We start from the raw sequence: 17,002 nt of genomic DNA on the forward strand, positions 1-17,002 counted from the left end.
CTAAAATGACCCTGTTTGTGGATTTAAAAAAAAAAAACAGATATCTAAAAGAAAATTCACCTGTTATCTTGAAAATTCATTGCTGTTTAAAAATGGGGAAGGAAAATTACTCTAGGTTAAAAGAAATGTGAATATTTAAATCAAATGCAAAATAAAAACTTAATGTTAGTACTAGAGTTAATAGCACATGGTGGGTGTTGAGACTCTAAAAGTAGCAAGGATCTTTAAACAGTCCTAACTGTAAAATAACTATTGTAGACTTGATAAAAAGTAGTTCTTGGTATATGAAGGAGTGATGTGCACTTGAATTACTGTACTACTGATTGTTATTGCTGCCCATCATAGTGCCTACTAATAATTATCAACCTGTCAGATTTTGAAAAAAAAAAACAAAACAAAAAAAACTTAACTGTTATCTTGAAAAGGACTTGATAATAAATAATGGTTAAATCATTTTAAATTTCTATAGATATAATATGCTGTTTTGGTTATTGAGGAATATGTCCTTATTCACGTAACATTTAAGGGTTAATTATATTGATGTCTACAACTTTTTTTGGAATGGTAACAAGGAGACTGAGAGGTTTATACACATATCTATATATCTAACAATATCTACCATATCTATATCTACCTATTGAAACAGTAAAAAGCATTAACAAGTTTTGAATGTATAGTGGATGTAATAGTGGATGTATATTTTTCATTATCATATTCCTTAACAGTTTGGAAATTTTAATAATTAACAAGTGACAAATAGCCTACTTCTTTTTTTTTTAAACTGGTCTTAAAAAATGTAACATTTTACCTACTACTTTATTATCAGCATCATTCAAAAAATTTCTTTATACCTGGGTAGACTTAATTTCTTCAGATACCACAATCTGAGATGATTACTACTAGAAAATTTATGGTTATTTTAGCAACTCCAAACCGAATTAGAACAATTAAAAACTTTTTTTTTTTAAAGAATTCAAAGTGTTCATTGAAAAATCACACCACTAAGCTTGTATTAGTAAAATTTGAAAAACCAATCCCCGGCCCCAGGCAAATTATATATATATTTTTTTCTTTCAAAATCAAACGTGTGTTATCTTTATTTTTTATTTATTTATTTATTTTTTATTTTTTATAAACATATATTTTTATCCCCAGGGGTACAGGTCTGTGAATCACCAGGTTTACACACTTCACAGCACTCACCCAAGCACATACCCTCCCCAATGTCCATAATCCCACCCCCTTCTCCCAAACCCCCTCCCCCCAGCAACCCTCAGTTTGTTTTGTGAGATTAAGAGTCACTTATGGTTTTGAAGCCCTGTGCTTGGTGTTCACAAAGGCCAGAGGAATGATTCATTACTAACTGACTGAAGGAGAGGGGGATGGAGTGAATATTCTTGATTTTCACTTCCCCACGATTACCATTATCTATGATAGTGGTGTGGAGTCCATCATCTGTGAACTGAAATTAAATTGGTCAAGAAAATATATTTGGCGGAACAGGTTTTCCCGTATGGTGGTTGGGATAGGACAGCACCCAGCTCACCATAATTTCTCTTCTTTCTCAGACAATGGCCTTTCATGGTTTGCAATAATGGTACCCTTTATAACTTGGATTTTTATTAATATCTTTTATTTTCCATCCATCCCCTTCAGAGATTCTTAATTTTCATTTCCCTATGAGTTCTGTGATTCTGGCTCACCAGTGCTACACTGGATGTGGGATAATCCTAGCAATATTGTGTGCTTAATGTTACTAATGTTCACCAAAACTTTCCTCTCATTTCTGGGCACATGAATACCCTTAATGTTGTTATAGTTAAGGAGAGTCATGTGACTAGATCTGGCCAATAAAATGAAAGCAATGGAGCAGCACCAGATCCAAGATGGCGGCCAGCAGGAGGCTGATGAAGGAGCTTGAAGAAATCCGCAAATGTGGAATGAAAAACTTCCGTAACATCCAGGTTGATGAAGCTAATTTATTGACTTGGCAAGGGCTTATTGTTCCTGACAACCCTCCATATGATAAGGGGGCCTTCAGAATCGAAATCAACTTTCCAGCAGAGTACCCATTCAAACCACCGAAGATCACATTTAAAACAAAGATCTATCACCCAAACATCGATGAAAAGGGGCAGGTCTGTCTGCCAGTAATTAGTGCTGAAAACTGGAAGCCAGCAACCAAAACCGACCAAGTAATCCAGTCCCTCATAGCACTGGTGAACGACCCCCAGCCCGAGCACCCACTTCGGGCTGACCTAGCTGAAGAATACTCTAAGGACCGTAAAAAATTCTGTAAGAACGCTGAAGAGTTTACAAAGAAATACGGGGAGAAGCGACCTGTGGACTAAACTCTGCCGCGACCGATTCCAGCGAGTGTGAGCGGAGACCCTGAACAGCGCATTCAGACACCCCGCAAAGCAGGACTCTGTGGAAAATTGACACGTGCCGCCGCCTGGCGTTTGCTTGTGGCAGTTACTAACTTTCTACAGTTTTCTTAATCAAAAGTGGTCTAGGTAACCTGTAAAGAAAGGATTAAAAATTTAAGATGTTCTAAAAAAAAAAAAAAAAAAAAAAAAAAAAAAATGAAAGCAATGGAAAGTGATGTGAGACTTTCCTAGTCTGAAACAGTGAAAAATCACTGTCGAGAAAAACTGTGAGAAAAACTCCAGCAACTCTTCACTTTCTTCACTTAGCAAGATCAGCCAGGATTCCTGAATCAGCCAGGATTTCCCTATGTGGGAAGATAGGGCCTCTTCCATTGTGTATTAATACAAACCAAGCCTTTTTAATCTTAGGTGCTGAAATACAGGAGTTAGCTTGTTAGTACACCATAAACTAGCCTGTCCTAATAGACATGGCTTCTTCCTTCCCCATGAGAGAGGATTTTTGCTTGGTTACTACAGTGCCTACTGACACTGCCATTTCATTTGGGATTGTTAAATCTGTGAAAGCAGCTCAATAGGAAATCTTAGCATCACCTTTACATTTGTTTTAGCTAGAGAATCACACTTCACAGATTATTGGGCCAAAACTGTAGTTGCTCCTGAAATGTGTATTTTAGTCACCTCCTGAAGAGTAATACATCTGGCATGTACTCCCAGAGACACTTTAATTGCTTACCAGAGCTATTGATGATATGTGCCTCAAGTAGCTTTTGTTCTCTGATATCCCTTTTGGCAAGAATAGGATCTGGTGTCCTCTTACTTTCAGAGAGATCCTCCTTCAATTTTCCTTGTTTAATATGCCTGTTCATTTGGTTCCACTCATTTTCAAATATACCTAGACTTCACATTGTTTACTAGAATTCAGCAGCCTTTTATTTTCCCCCACTTTCCCTTGGATTTTCGATCAGAATTTTTTCAAATACTCCTTTAGATTTTGAAATCTATAGTCTCTCACAGTCAGATATTTGGAATCAATGAATTCTGTTCAAACAAATCATGGCATTCTTTATCTCCCTGATTTAGATAATTCTATCCTGGAGGGTTCCCACACCAACACTAGAATTGGACGGATTACCTCTCCTTGGATATATTTCCAATTTGTTATGACTTTCCATAATGTCCTAATTCTATAACTTTCTTGAGTGTGCCCCCTGAGGGGAGAGACAATAGTAAAATCTCCATCTATAATAACTATCCTACACAGAATCTCATCTAATATTGCTTTGACAATTCATGCTAATATTTTGTTCTTCTCTTTTCAAGTCTAAATACATTTTCTCTTACTTTTCCTTTTCAATATCTACCTATCCTAGACTATAAGATTCACATTTCCCTTTCACATGTCATTAGCTTGGCTTTTAATATCTCAAGTTTTAAAGAATTATGCTTTTCTTCTAACTTAGTTGGTTTTTATTTATTACTTTCTATCATAAGTTGCTTTTACTCTGAAATAAAATTAAAGCAAGTTTTCCAAAAATCCTCAATATCTTCTATTAAGTCCCAGAGACAGCCTTGTAGCATGTGTCTTTTTGACTGCCTATTCTGGGTGTTTAATAATTTCAGAGTTTCTCTTCCTTAGCTCTAGGTATTCACTTTTACTAAAGACTTCCATTCCTCCTTGTCTATTAATCAGTTTTATTATCATCTTAGTACTACACATACTTGCTAGACACAGACTTTCTAGACATATTTGCTGCAGTTGAAGGCCAATCCCCCAACACACACATGCAAATGTCACATAAATTCATCAAGCATAAGACCTCTCACAGTTCTCCCAAGTAGCCCTGAAGGTTTCTCAACACATTCGATAGGAAGAACAAAATTTTGATCAACTAATTTAGAAAGGCCTACTTATGTTTTGCATTAAATAGTTTGAGATAGAAGCTCATACTAATTCTGTTAGCATACATAGAATGTAGCCAGCTCTGCAGCATAACATCTTAGCCTATAGTTCTGTCTAATAAATCTTATAAATGCAAGAAAAAAAATTCAGTCCATTAATGTCATAACATCTCTTAGATCCAAATGGTTTGCCAACACTCAGTGAATTAAAGTTGCCCCTAACTTCCTTTTTAAGACTCTCCAACAAGGTCAGATTCTACAAAAATAGCATATAGTTGAAGGAAGATGAGTAGGCTCCCTAATGAAGACAAAGAAAGGGTGTAGCAACTACTTTCTTTTTCCATTTCATTAATTTCACATTTTATTTCTAACAATTAATTATTTTTACTTAACTCTGGTTTATAATGCTGTCATTTTCTAGTTTCTTAAGAGACCACTAAAATAATTTATTTTTAGACTTCTGTATTTAATAATGTAGGCATTTACAGCTATAAATTCTCTCAGATGACAAATTTCACATTTCATATGATTTTTTTATGAAGCATGCACTTCTCATTAGTTTCAAGATAGTTTATAATCTGTTTTGATTTTATCTTTGATTCAATGACATTTGAGAGTGTTTCTTCTATTCTAAACAGTAACTGTTTTTGTTACAATTTTATTATTTTCCATTTTATTAAGATCAGAAACTATGTCTTACACAATCTGCTTTTTAAATCTTTCTGAATATTATTGGTGACCAATGCATGATCAGTTTTTACAAATGTTTCAAGTTATATCTACTCATCAAAATATGTAAAATAAATATAATTTTTACCTATTGCTTTTATTAGACCTATGTGTTCTGAAAGGGATTTAAAACCTACGTCATAATGTTAATTTTATCAGTTTCTTCTTGAAGTCCATTAGTTTTGTATAATAGACTTAGTTGTTATGTGTTTGATACATATATTAATAGGCATATAATCCCTCCTTGTAAATTGTGGCTTTATTATGTAGTACTTCTCTTTATTCATCCCCTGTCACTTTTTATGCTATTAAATTTATATTTTTAATTAATTTTTATGTTGCTTTTTCTGATTATATTTTTGTTTGGTTTGGGGGTGTCTTTTAGCAGACCACTGTGTAATCAAATGTGGTTTTGTATTAAGTTTTTTTTTAACAGTTGAAGTAAGCTCTGGGAGATAGCATATAACATTTTTTTTGATCTGCATGTTTATTTTTTAACCCACTCAACAGGCTCCCACTATGACAGGAGAATTTGTTCCAATCACATTTAATGTATAAATAAACACATTTCAGCTTATTTCTTCCACCTCAAATTTTGTTTATTATAGATTTTACTTTGTTGTTTTCTCTTTTTCCAATTCTCCTTAACTTTTCCGGTCAGAATAAGTTATTATTGATCCTCCTCTTTGCCCTAGTCAATAATGGAAATTTTATTACACTTTTTTCATTCTACTATTGTTTACCCAGTGTTCCCACATTTGATAATCACACATGTGGTTCAATCCTATTATAGAAAGAAATATCTCTATCATTTAATTGAACTAAGTACTCTCTAATTCTGTACTGCCCTGTCCCTAAAATGAAACTTTTAAAGCAACTTTCTCACATTTTCAGACCTTTAACAGTGAGATTTTTAGTTGCTTTTCTTTTACGTCACCTCCCTAACCTCAGTCTCAAATTCCTAGAACATGCTGGTGACTTTTACTTTTAGTCTACTGTAAGATTTTGCTACAGTATGTTCTGCCATGTTAAGACTGCTTGGTTTTTTTTGTTTTGTTTTGTTTTTGTTTTTTTAAAGATTTTATTTATTTATTTGACAGACAGAGATTACAAATAGGCAGAGAGGTGGTCAGAGAGGGGAGGAAGCAGGCTACCCTCTGAGCAAAGAGCCCTATGTGGGGCTCCATCCCAGCACCCTGGGATCACGACCTGAGCCAAAGGCAGAGGCTTTAACCCACTGGGCCACCCAGGCGCCCCAAGATTGCTTGTTTAACACCTAAATTACATAGCCACAGTAACTCTTCAGCATCTTTTTATATTTAGGTATACATTATAAGATTTATTCTCATCACTGTTCTTCTCCTTTTTAGACTTATCCTTTTAGAGATCACTGGTTTTTTTGTTTGTTTGTTTGTTTGTTTGTTTTTACTTTTACTAGTGCTTTATCTCTAGAAATCCTCAGATTGGAAATGTTAGTGATACATTCTCTCATTCTTACAGTACCTCAAATGTCTTTCAATCACTCTAATAGATAAATTATAGGCTGGCTTCAGGTGGTATTCTTGGATTGTATCCTTGCTGCTTTGTAGTCCTTATGCGTTATTACAATGTAATTAACTTCCAAGGTTGTAGAAGAGAAGGCTGTAGTTGATCTGATTATTTTTATTTACTAAGAAACCTGTTCTATAAGTCTTGCAAAGTATATACTTAAAAAAACAAAAACAAACAAACAAAAACCCAAAAAACTGATCCTTGGAATTTAGCTATATTATCAGAATATGCCCAGGCAAAGACGTGTTTTATCAGTATCTCCAGGAAGTTAGTGATTATTTATAATCTAAAGCCTCAAAGACCTGTAACCCTGGGGCTAATAATACATTATATGTTTATAAAATTTTTTTTTAAAAATTATTAAAAAAACCCCACACATGCAAAAAAAAAAAAAAATACCCTCAAGTCTTTCTCAAAAGAAGAAAGTTTCACTTTTTACTGGTTTATTTTTTGTCTTTTTTCTATTCATGTTTCCCATTAGAAATACATCTCCAAAGACTTCTGAGCTTATTCTCCTGTCTCATATATCTTCTCTATTTTTATTTTTCTGCAGTTTTATTCTGCATTAAGAAAAAAATCCATGATTTTCTAGGAGGCTAATTTTGGTCTCATCAGTGTCTATAATTCTTAGTTTATTTTCTGACTCTTTTGGTTTTAATATTATTTAACTTACAAAAATGGCTTTAGTTTCAAATCCACTCTTATTAAGTGAATACATTATTAGATTGCTGAATTATTTCCTTAATGTGTTGCCTGTGTTCTGTATTATGTCTAATTTTCTAGGAGCACACCATTTTCTACTTTCTACCACTTCTTCTCCTTGCAAGTTATGTTACTGTTTTTGATCACTCTCTGGGACTTAGTTACAGTTTCTGGGATAAATTACAGAGTAAAAGTTCCATAAATTGTAGGAGATAAGACATTAACAAGTTGACAGTGTCTACTGAGGCACCAAGAGAAAGCTAGACATCTCTCACATTTGTCTTAGCCCAGTAAGCCAAAGATCACCTGCAGAAACCAGACCAATGAAGCCAGGTTTATGGCTTGTTGCAATGAGGAATGCCACACACAAAAAGAACTGTCAGGTTTCCGACCAAACAAAAGAAAAGCTAAAGTGATTATAGAATTTGGCAGAAGGAGTTACAGTAACATTTAAAGGAAGACAGTTTTTGTTACAAGTGAAGAAGGCCTCTATGTAAAGAAGTCAAAATCAATGAATAAGGAACCTAGAGGGGTTTCTGAGAACAGTCATTAAGCCAGACTTGCCCTTCCCATCTGGATACATGAATCTCCTCAGGCCACTTCTTCTCAGTAATTTTCATATTCTGATCTTTGTACTTCACGTCTGATTCCCAGGCTCTATCGGGTTTGGTTTGTTGTTGTTGTTTGGTAGGTTGTTTTGTTTTGTTTTTTTCTTCCTGGACCTAACAGACCCTGAGGACATTTTTCTACCTTCAGGCCTGGCTTTCTTGCTGGTTTTAGCAGCTGCTCAACTGAGAAAAAAATAACTATTAGTTGGTTTTGCATTGGCTGGAGAGGGAATCTTAAAAAAAAAAAAGTCAAGCTACCATCTTCCTAGAATCTGCTGGCAGTTCCCATTCTAACTGTCTGTCCTCTGATATGTGATGCGTTCTCTCCATGTTATTTAATTATTCCTCCCCAGAAAGTCAATTAGCAACAATATTTTTCCTATTTTACAGATGACAAACAGGATTTTGAAGAAGTTCAGCAATTTTTACGAAATTTTACAGACAATAAATGCTGACCATGGACCCAGGCCATGGACCTGGACACTTCAGTATCTTCATGAATGTGTGTTGTGTAGTTGGGTGAAAATCTGACAGATATACTATCTTAAGATGGAAGTAGCATCCAGGGGGGTTCTTAGCACTGATAATCATCCTTGCATACATGTGCTGTTGGTAACAATCACCTCATTGAGGGATTAGAGTTTAAGCTTCAACTTTAACAGTAAGAAGAAAGATGCTGTCTTCTCCTCCTCCAGCTACTTGTAAGGCCTACTTACCACAGGCATTGGGAAGGTACTGTTGAAAGCCTGGTTAAACACTTGGCAAATATTTCTCAAGAAACAGATCAATCTGAACTCCCAGGCCTTAGAGTAGATCATCCTATGCTACAGAAAACCTGGAAATGGCTACTTAGAAAATAAGTGGGGAAGTTTTATCAGAAAGAATCCAAAGATTCAGAAAATATTTACCACTTATTTTCTGCTGTGAAGCACTTGTAGTTCACCTTAGTTTTAGTCTCAGAAATACCCTACAGCATGGAGCAGCCTTTGATGTTTTATTAAAGAAGCAAATGCTTTGATGATCTACTCGTGGGCCCAGGGCTTGCACCTCTGCCAGTCAACCTTCCCACATCCCTTGCCAAACATCCCCACTAAAAGCTAATTACATGGCATGGGTTTGGCCTTGTGGTTTTTTTGTTTTTGCTTTTGTTTGAATTTTTAAAATCCAGCTCATTCTATGATATACCCATAAGTTGAAAAGTGGTCTCAAATGAACACTATAGAAATGTTTATTAGAGAGTAAATAAGAAAATTTAGGCATTACCAAAACAAAACAAAAACAAACAAACAAAAAAAGAAAGAAAGAAAGAAAGAAAGAAAGAAAGGAAGAAAGAAAGAAAGAAAAAGATAAAAGAAAGAAAACCAAAATTTAGGCATTACCTTGAGAAAACATTTTAGTGTTTGTTTATGAGTCTGAATAAAAGCAAAATATTTTCCTAAAATCTTTACAAATGCTTTACTCTTGGAATAATTCGTATAGGCTAGATATTTTCCATTTGCTCCTCTGGATCAGTCTCCATCCACCCTTCGTCATCCTGCTCTGTCCCCCAAGATACTGACTTCTTTTCTTCTGTTGATCCTTTAGCCCATCAGTTTCCATGAGTTGGCGGAGTCATAGGAATAGAAGTCAGTGAATGGAGAGAATAAGAGAGGAGTCTGAAAGACAGTAAAGTTGTGGTATTTAGTCTCTCTGCCCCTTCTTTGGAAGCACCACAAGTGGGATTTTTCCTCTTATCAAAAGCTTAGCTCTTTTTTTTTTTTTTTAAAGATTTTATTTATTTATTTGAAAGACGGAGATCACAAGTAGGCAGAGAGGCAGGAAGAGAGAGAGAGAGAGGGAAGCAGGCTTCCTGCGGAGCAGGGAGCCCGATGCGGGGCTCGATCCCAGGACCCTGAGATCATGACCCGAGCCAAAGGCAGCAGCCCAAACCACTGAGCCACCCAGGCGCCCCAAAAGCTTAGCTCTTGTTTGGTAACACTTTTCATACAGATACCCACTTTGGGTAGCAATAACTGTTTCCTTTCCTTCCATTTTCAGATTTAGGGATTGTGATGATTTTCTGCCAATAGTTAGGAAGTTGCTAGTACTGGGGAATTTACTGTGTTTTTTCCTAATCTCTGTTGACAAACCTTTTGAAATAGTCCCCTTATTGAGCTCTGTTGAATAACCCAGGATAGGCTACATCATGCCCTTCTTATTGGAACCCTGACTGATTCACAATGCAAAAAGTATTCAGTTGCAGATAGTATAACATAAATATAGGGAAAAAATCCAAGGATTGATCATTATCTGAAGTCAAAATATTTGGTCTTAAATCTGTCTCCCAGAGCCTAGAGGTTTTAGAAAAGTTCACTGACCTATTTAACATCAGATTTCTTAGGGGTGAAATAATTTCTCATAAGACTATTTTAATATAAAATATAAATGCTATAAAACCTGATACAGTGACTGGAAAACATGGTAGTGAATAAATATGGGTAATGATGGTTTTTGAGTGGTAGCTACATAACTAAACTAGAATTAGGTCTCCTGGAATCCTTGCCTGTATAGTTCTAGGTTAGGGCTGGCTGCAAGAAAAATTTGCACGATATTTAGAAAGCAGAAGTAAAGCAGCAGCCATTTTTCTCTGAACAGAGATACTAGATCATGAGCTCATGGAAATGCTATGCATCTTTATTATTCTGCTGGATCACCTTTTTGGTGTGAGTCAGGATCAGGACCCACAGCTCCTCCAGCTTCCATTATGTCTCTCTCTCAGTTTTTCTAGGTCCTGGGCCAGATGCAAAAGTGCCAATATGGTTTGTAAGTTGTCCACATCATTAAGGCTGCAAGTATTGAGAGGCAGATGCTCGTTCCAATTTATCCTCATAGACTCAAATTTGGCCTCACTCTCCCCATTTTTTTTTTTAAGATTTTATTTATTTATTTATTTGACAGAGAGAGAGATCACAAGTAGGCAGAGAGGCAGGCAGGGTGGGGGGAACAGGCTCCCCACTGAGCAGGGAGCCCAATGTGGGGCTTGCTCCCAGGACCCTGAGATCATGACCTGAGCCGAAGGCAGAGGATTTAACACACTGAGCCACCCAGGCGCCCACACTCTCCCCAATTTTATGTCCAGGTTTTCTTCCCAGCAACTGATTTTCTGGATTTTCTGTAGCTTCCCCCAGACCCAAAGGTAATTTCCTCAGAATAAAAACAAAAAACACAACTCCCACAATTATAGTATTTTCTCCCCTGTTATTGTATTTTATTCTACATTACTCAAAATGGCTTTCTTCACCTGTTCAACTGATACACTGGTTCTCTTCTCTTCTTCTCTTATTAGTGACATGACCACACACATGACTGAGCAGATCACAAAGAATATTAGAGTACATTATCCAATAAAAATGGGAGACTAGAATAACATAATATGCACTTTACTTTGTTGAATCATGAGGTAAAGCTGAGCTATTAAAGGAAAAAAATGTTAAAATTTAGGAGTCTTTATTTCAAGAATTAAATTTACCTCTAAAGCTTAGTCCCAGATTTGAAGAGTAGACTGGAGTTCATCTTTTTGGCTTTGTTTTTCTCCATTCTACAGGCACAATGCAAAAGCTCTGCTCAGTGTTTGGGAAAGGAGATAGGGAGCAATTACTGATTATTAATTTTCACTGGGGTTATTGAACAATCACTATGCCTTTTTTTTTTTTTATCCTGAGATTCCTGTCATTCTCTAGTCAAGTTTAACTTCCAAGGCTTTGCTCCCAGATAAAATTTCATGCTCATTTAGCACATGATACCTTTAGAACTGACAGAAGTGATCCACCTGCAACAGCCCAGCAACCCTATGCTTAGTCCCAGAAAGTTACAGAAATAGTTTTCTTTGTCTCCTGGATTCTCTATGGGTCATTTAATAGCAACAGTTCCTCTTTATTCTTTTCCTTTTTGAATGGTGCTTTTGTGAGTTGGAGTCTTGATGTAGCTGTCACAAACCTTCTACTTCAGAGGTTAAACTACAAGATCTAATGAGGGGAAATTATTTTTAGCTTAGCCTCTGGCACTATAAATTCCAGAAAATTTTTGAATTAAGCTTTATGACTTTATAGGAAAAAATAGCAGGCTGCCAAACTGTCTGTTTTAACTCTCTCTCCCTTTCCTCCTTCTAAGTAAAATCTAACTAGGTGATTTTTTTTTAAATAGTATTTTTAAATATCTTTTAGTAGAAACTGCATGGCAGTTTAATTCAACAAAATTTCTTATGTTTATTTTTTATATGTTTGTTTTCTAATTGGAACTTGTCTCTGATGGCTAACACTAGACTAGCAAGGACTGCCCACGATCAGTGATATGTGAGCACAGATTCTGTTGTCTTCGTTTCACAGTGGAAAATAGAATTTACTTGGAGGTCTAATACTAGTGCTGAAAGAAAAACATATACTATCCCTTTATCCTTAGAACTTGTATTTCTCTTGAGGTAGAATTCCATCATAACTCAGAATCAATAAATAAAATAGAAGCTGAGTCATATTGGAAAGAACCCCAGTTGTGAATTGGGCTTTCTTCTCTGCAATATGGTATTTCTCCTCTGCGATATGACTTAATCCAAGCCCTAGGCTACTGTCCCCTGCATCCTGGCTTTGGATATTTCATTAAGTATTAACGACTTTGCAGGATAAGAGGGACTGGAAGAGATGAAAAATTAAAATTGAAGAAAGGCCTTGTTTGGAGGCTGATAGTCATGAAAAGAAAATATTTTTTTCACAACTACTGTCTGTGAACAATGGGGAATTGTGGGGATATCATATTTATTCCATACTGATTGAGAAGAAAGCTACAAATTACAACTATAAAGATAATTAACACTACCTGCTAAAAATGTTACAAGGTGAGCTTTTATCCTCAAGAAGTTTTAAATATCTTTAGAGGCAACTGGTGGGCCTCATGACTGAGGGAAACCATAGCTTTCTCTCATGCCAGGGAAGGGCACATTCCAGGTAGAACTCACAGTGAAGTTGGATACTCTCCTCTTTAAAGTGGCTATGCATATTATAAAAACTGTTTAACTAAGGGTACAGGTGTGCTAAGAAACAAAAAAAGACAATCCCAAGCAAACAAGATAGAGATCTTGGATTCTTAGTTTGAATACTAAAAATACAGGCCCATATATTAGGTAAAATCAGACTATAAGTCATGATGTTAAGGTGACATTTATTACTTTCTATGGTCCACAGATTGTGCTAAATCCTTTATGTACATCATCACATTTATCCTCAACTAAGTATTACTACCAACATTTTACAGAAGAGGAAAAAGAGGATTTAAAAGTCCAAGTTCACATAGACATGAGTGAAAGAGGAGTGCCTGAATAGCTCAGTTAGTTAAGTGTCCGCCTTTGGCTCAGGTCATGATCCCAGGGTTCCGGAATAGAGCCCTGCATCTCAGGCTTCCTGCTTAGTTTCTCCCTTTCTTTTTGCTCCTCCCCCTGCTTGTCTCTTTCATGCTCTTTCTGTTAAATAAATACACACAAAAAAGTCAGTGAAAGAACTTAGGCTCAAACCTTAAATCTATCTCAGCCCAAGCTGGTGATTTAAATACTAAAGGTAAATAGAATAACTCTGACAATAAAACAACTGTGCTATAGTGAATTTAAGTAGTAAGATGGAATTTTATGCAATCTTAAAAGGTGGAATTTAACTGATACTTCATGGATGGGAGAAAGCTGAGTGGGATTACAGGGTGTTCTTCAAAAATGAACTGCATGCGGCCCCTGGGTGACTCAGTGGATTAAGTCTCTGTCCTCGGCTCTGGTCATAGTCTCAGGGTCCTGGGATTGAGCCCCCCATGGGGCTCTCTGCTCAGCAGGAGCCTGTTTCCCCTTCTCTCTCTCTGCTTGCCTCTCTGACTACTTGTAATTTCTGTCTGTCAAATAAATAAATAAAATCTTAAAAAAAAATGAACTGCATGGATAAAGTTGTACAGGAAAATAAAGAAGGAGTGTTTGGAATCAGTGAGTCACTGGCCTGAATTTTTTAAAAGGTTTGTGGATTCATAATATCCACCGTTCATGGACATCATTTATCCATGGAAACTTACTTTTGCAACATTTCCCCAAAATGCTATCTAAATTTGTAAATATATGTTATAAGAAAATATCTTCTTGAATCTATTAAGTTGAAAGCATATGAAAGATAGAAAAAACATTTGATAGTTTATTAGAAATTTCTAATTGGGAAGTCTAGTTGTGTTAATGAGCTAATATGAATGTTGAATAAATGTGAAGTATGCATGGTTATTATTTTAAAAAATAAAATCCCCACAATTTAGATAAAATAGGACAGAGTCTCCATTTCCAAATATTTGCAGTGTCATTTTGGAATGACAGAGTCAGAATGAACTTGGAACCATATTATATCCTACTTTTCAGTTTATTTAATTTTCAAAAACATTTCTGTCTCCAGCAAAAACTCCATATGTGTGTTCAGAGGAGGCATAAAAACAAAACTTTACTTTGAGAAAAAGGTCTTTAAGGCATTTTTACAGAAGCTGCTTTGAGCAAGGACTTCACATTGGAAAATGAAGAGCAAAAGTATTCACTTTATTAATTACCCTTAGAACCATGTATATAGCTGCTATAGGCAAAGTGGGTCAGAAGTGGTTGAAGGTCTTAAGGTCAAAGCTGAAAGGGCTCAGTGAATCGTAATCTCAGTGCTCCTGATTCAAAACAGCCACCAGTGTTACTTGTTAACATCCAAAAGACCTAGGGATGAGAATGATGCCATGGTAGTATTTCTAGCGGAACTTGGAATCTTTGCACTAACCTTGCATTCTACAAGTCAAATTGCAAAAATAATTCTTGTCTCTTTATATAAATCAACCTTTGTCACATATTAATAACAATTTGTAGTATTCACTTGGCCCAGATGAACATTATTAGAATCTTCTTTTCCAATGATTTAGGAGTTGTTGAATAGTAAATTTTCCTAATAAAAATGTATGTGATTGTAGATGAAACTGCATTTTTATTTGGAAAGAGCAATTTTCTGCTAAATGATTTACAGATAAAGATGGTTTCCTAGCATAGAAGACAAAGTGTGCTATGCCAGATGAATTTTTTCACGTGGATTTTTCACACAAATGCAGATTTCCATGCAAGTTCAAAAGTTAGGATTGGAATGGAAGGGGCAGGAAGCAGCCTTAGCATTATTGAACCTCAGAGGACAAGTGCAAGCCTCACAGAAACAGCAGGTCACAGAGGAAGGTTGGCACTGGGTCAGAAATAACTTCACTTAGAGGGGATTTATCATTAAAGCTTAGGTATATTTTTTTGCTTCCAAATGCCTCGGAGACTCTCTTTCTTTCTTTGTTTCTTGAGAGAGAGAGAGCGAGCGAGCATGAGCAGAGCAGAGGGAGAGCACAGAAAGAATCTTAAGCAGGTTCCATACTCAGCATGGGGCCCAATATGGGGCTGACCTTAGAACTGTGAGCTGCAACCAAGAGTCGGATGCTTAACCAACTGAGCCTCCCAGGTGCTCCTCATTTTCTTTTATTCTAGATATAGTCTCTTTGGCTTTCAGGTGTCATCTTCATTTTATCATATTGCCTGGCTTTACTGAGGTCCCACAAGAAAATCATGCTTTAAGAATACAATTACACTCTCCTTAGCATTAAAGGAGAATCTTTAGAGCATTAAATCTTAAAACCTTAACCTTTCCTTCCATCCCATTTCTCAGGATCCATACAGCTGAGACGTCACATAAATCCATTAGGAACAGTGCTTCAAAAGTAGTTCTTCTTAACAGGAATGGCAGGAAGAGTAGAGTTACTATTCATCCTGACCTGTATAAGCAAAATATAAGTACACTGAGAAAGTACTCCACATGATCCTATACATCTTAGAGAAATAAGCATCATCCCCTGCTTCCCCAAGCTCCCTGTTGAGAAACTTTTTTGGAAGCTGTGCAGTTCCAGGCCTGGTACTGTGCTATCTTATCAATAGTCTGACTAACCATAAGTTTAGACAAATGACAACCATGGGCAAAATACAAAGGAAAGGCATTAAGTACTCAATGTTTGATAACTAAAAAGAAGGAAGGAAGGAAGGAAAGAAGGAAGGATCAACATATTTAATTAATAAAAAAATTAGAACTCCAACATGTTGGACTATGAAACAAGTCTCAATAAATTTAAGTTTGTAATCACATAATGTATCTTTCCCAACCATAACAGTATGAAGCTAAAAATCAATCACAATGGGGAAAAAAAAAAAGAAAAATGACAAACACATAGAGGCTAAACAACATACTACTATATAGCCAATGGGTCAATGAAGAAATCAAAGAGGAAATTAAAGAATACATAGAGACAAATGAAAATGAAAATACAACTACCCAAAATCATTGAGACACAAGGAAAGCAGTTCTGAGAGGGAAATTTATAGCAATAAAGGTTTATCTTAAGAAACAAGAAAGATCTACCCACCCCCAAAAAAGCTAACTGTATACCTAGAGGAACTAGAAAAAGAAAATATAGAGCCCAAGATGAATAGAAGGAAAAAAATTATAGTGATCAGAGAATAAATAAATGAAATAGAGACAAAAAAAGAAAAGATCAATGAAACCAATAACTAGTTCTTTGAAAAGATGAAATAAACCTTTAGCTAGACTCATCAAGAAAAAGAGAGAGGAACCAAATAAATAAAATCAGAAATGAAAAAACAGAAGTAACAATCAACATTACAGAAATACAAAGAATTATAAGAAAATAATATGCCAGTAAATTGAACAAATTACAAGAAATGGATAAACTTCTAAAAGCATTTAATCTTCCAAAACTGAATCAGAAAGAAATAGAAAATCTGAGCAGATCAATTACTAGTAATGAAATTGACTCAGGAATCAAAAAGTTTCCAACAAGCAAAAGTCCAGGACCAGATAGATTCACAGATAAATACTACTAAATATTTAAAGAAGAATTAATATCTATTTTTCTTAAACTGTTCCAAAAAACAGAAGGAAATCTTCCAGATACATTCTACTAGGCCAGTATCATCCTGATACCATAACCAGACAAAGTTTTCTTTTACAGAAAAATAAAACTATAGGCCAATATCTCTGATGAACATAGAGCTAAAAATCCTCAAAA

General features: G+C 35.6%; 1 protein-coding gene and 1 long non-coding RNA gene across 4 annotated transcripts in view; one reads left to right on the plus strand and one right to left on the minus strand.

The window, feature by feature from the left end:
• Positions 1–17,002, minus strand: part of LOC309840803 — a 531,584-nt gene that overhangs the window by 186,656 nt on the left and 327,926 nt on the right. The window lies entirely within an intron of this gene.
• LOC309840645 (ubiquitin-conjugating enzyme E2 L3) lies at positions 1,864–2,552 on the plus strand. The gene has a single exon (XM_082682899.1). It carries the CDS (start codon positions 1,887–1,889, stop codon positions 2,349–2,351), a length of 465 nt encoding a protein of 154 aa, XP_082539025.1. The 5' UTR covers positions 1,864–1,886; the 3' UTR covers positions 2,352–2,552.

This window comes from Mustela nivalis, assembly GCF_964662115.1.
Source record: "Mustela nivalis genome assembly, chromosome: 9".
NCBI classification, from domain to species: Eukaryota; Metazoa; Chordata; class Mammalia; order Carnivora; family Mustelidae; genus Mustela; species Mustela nivalis.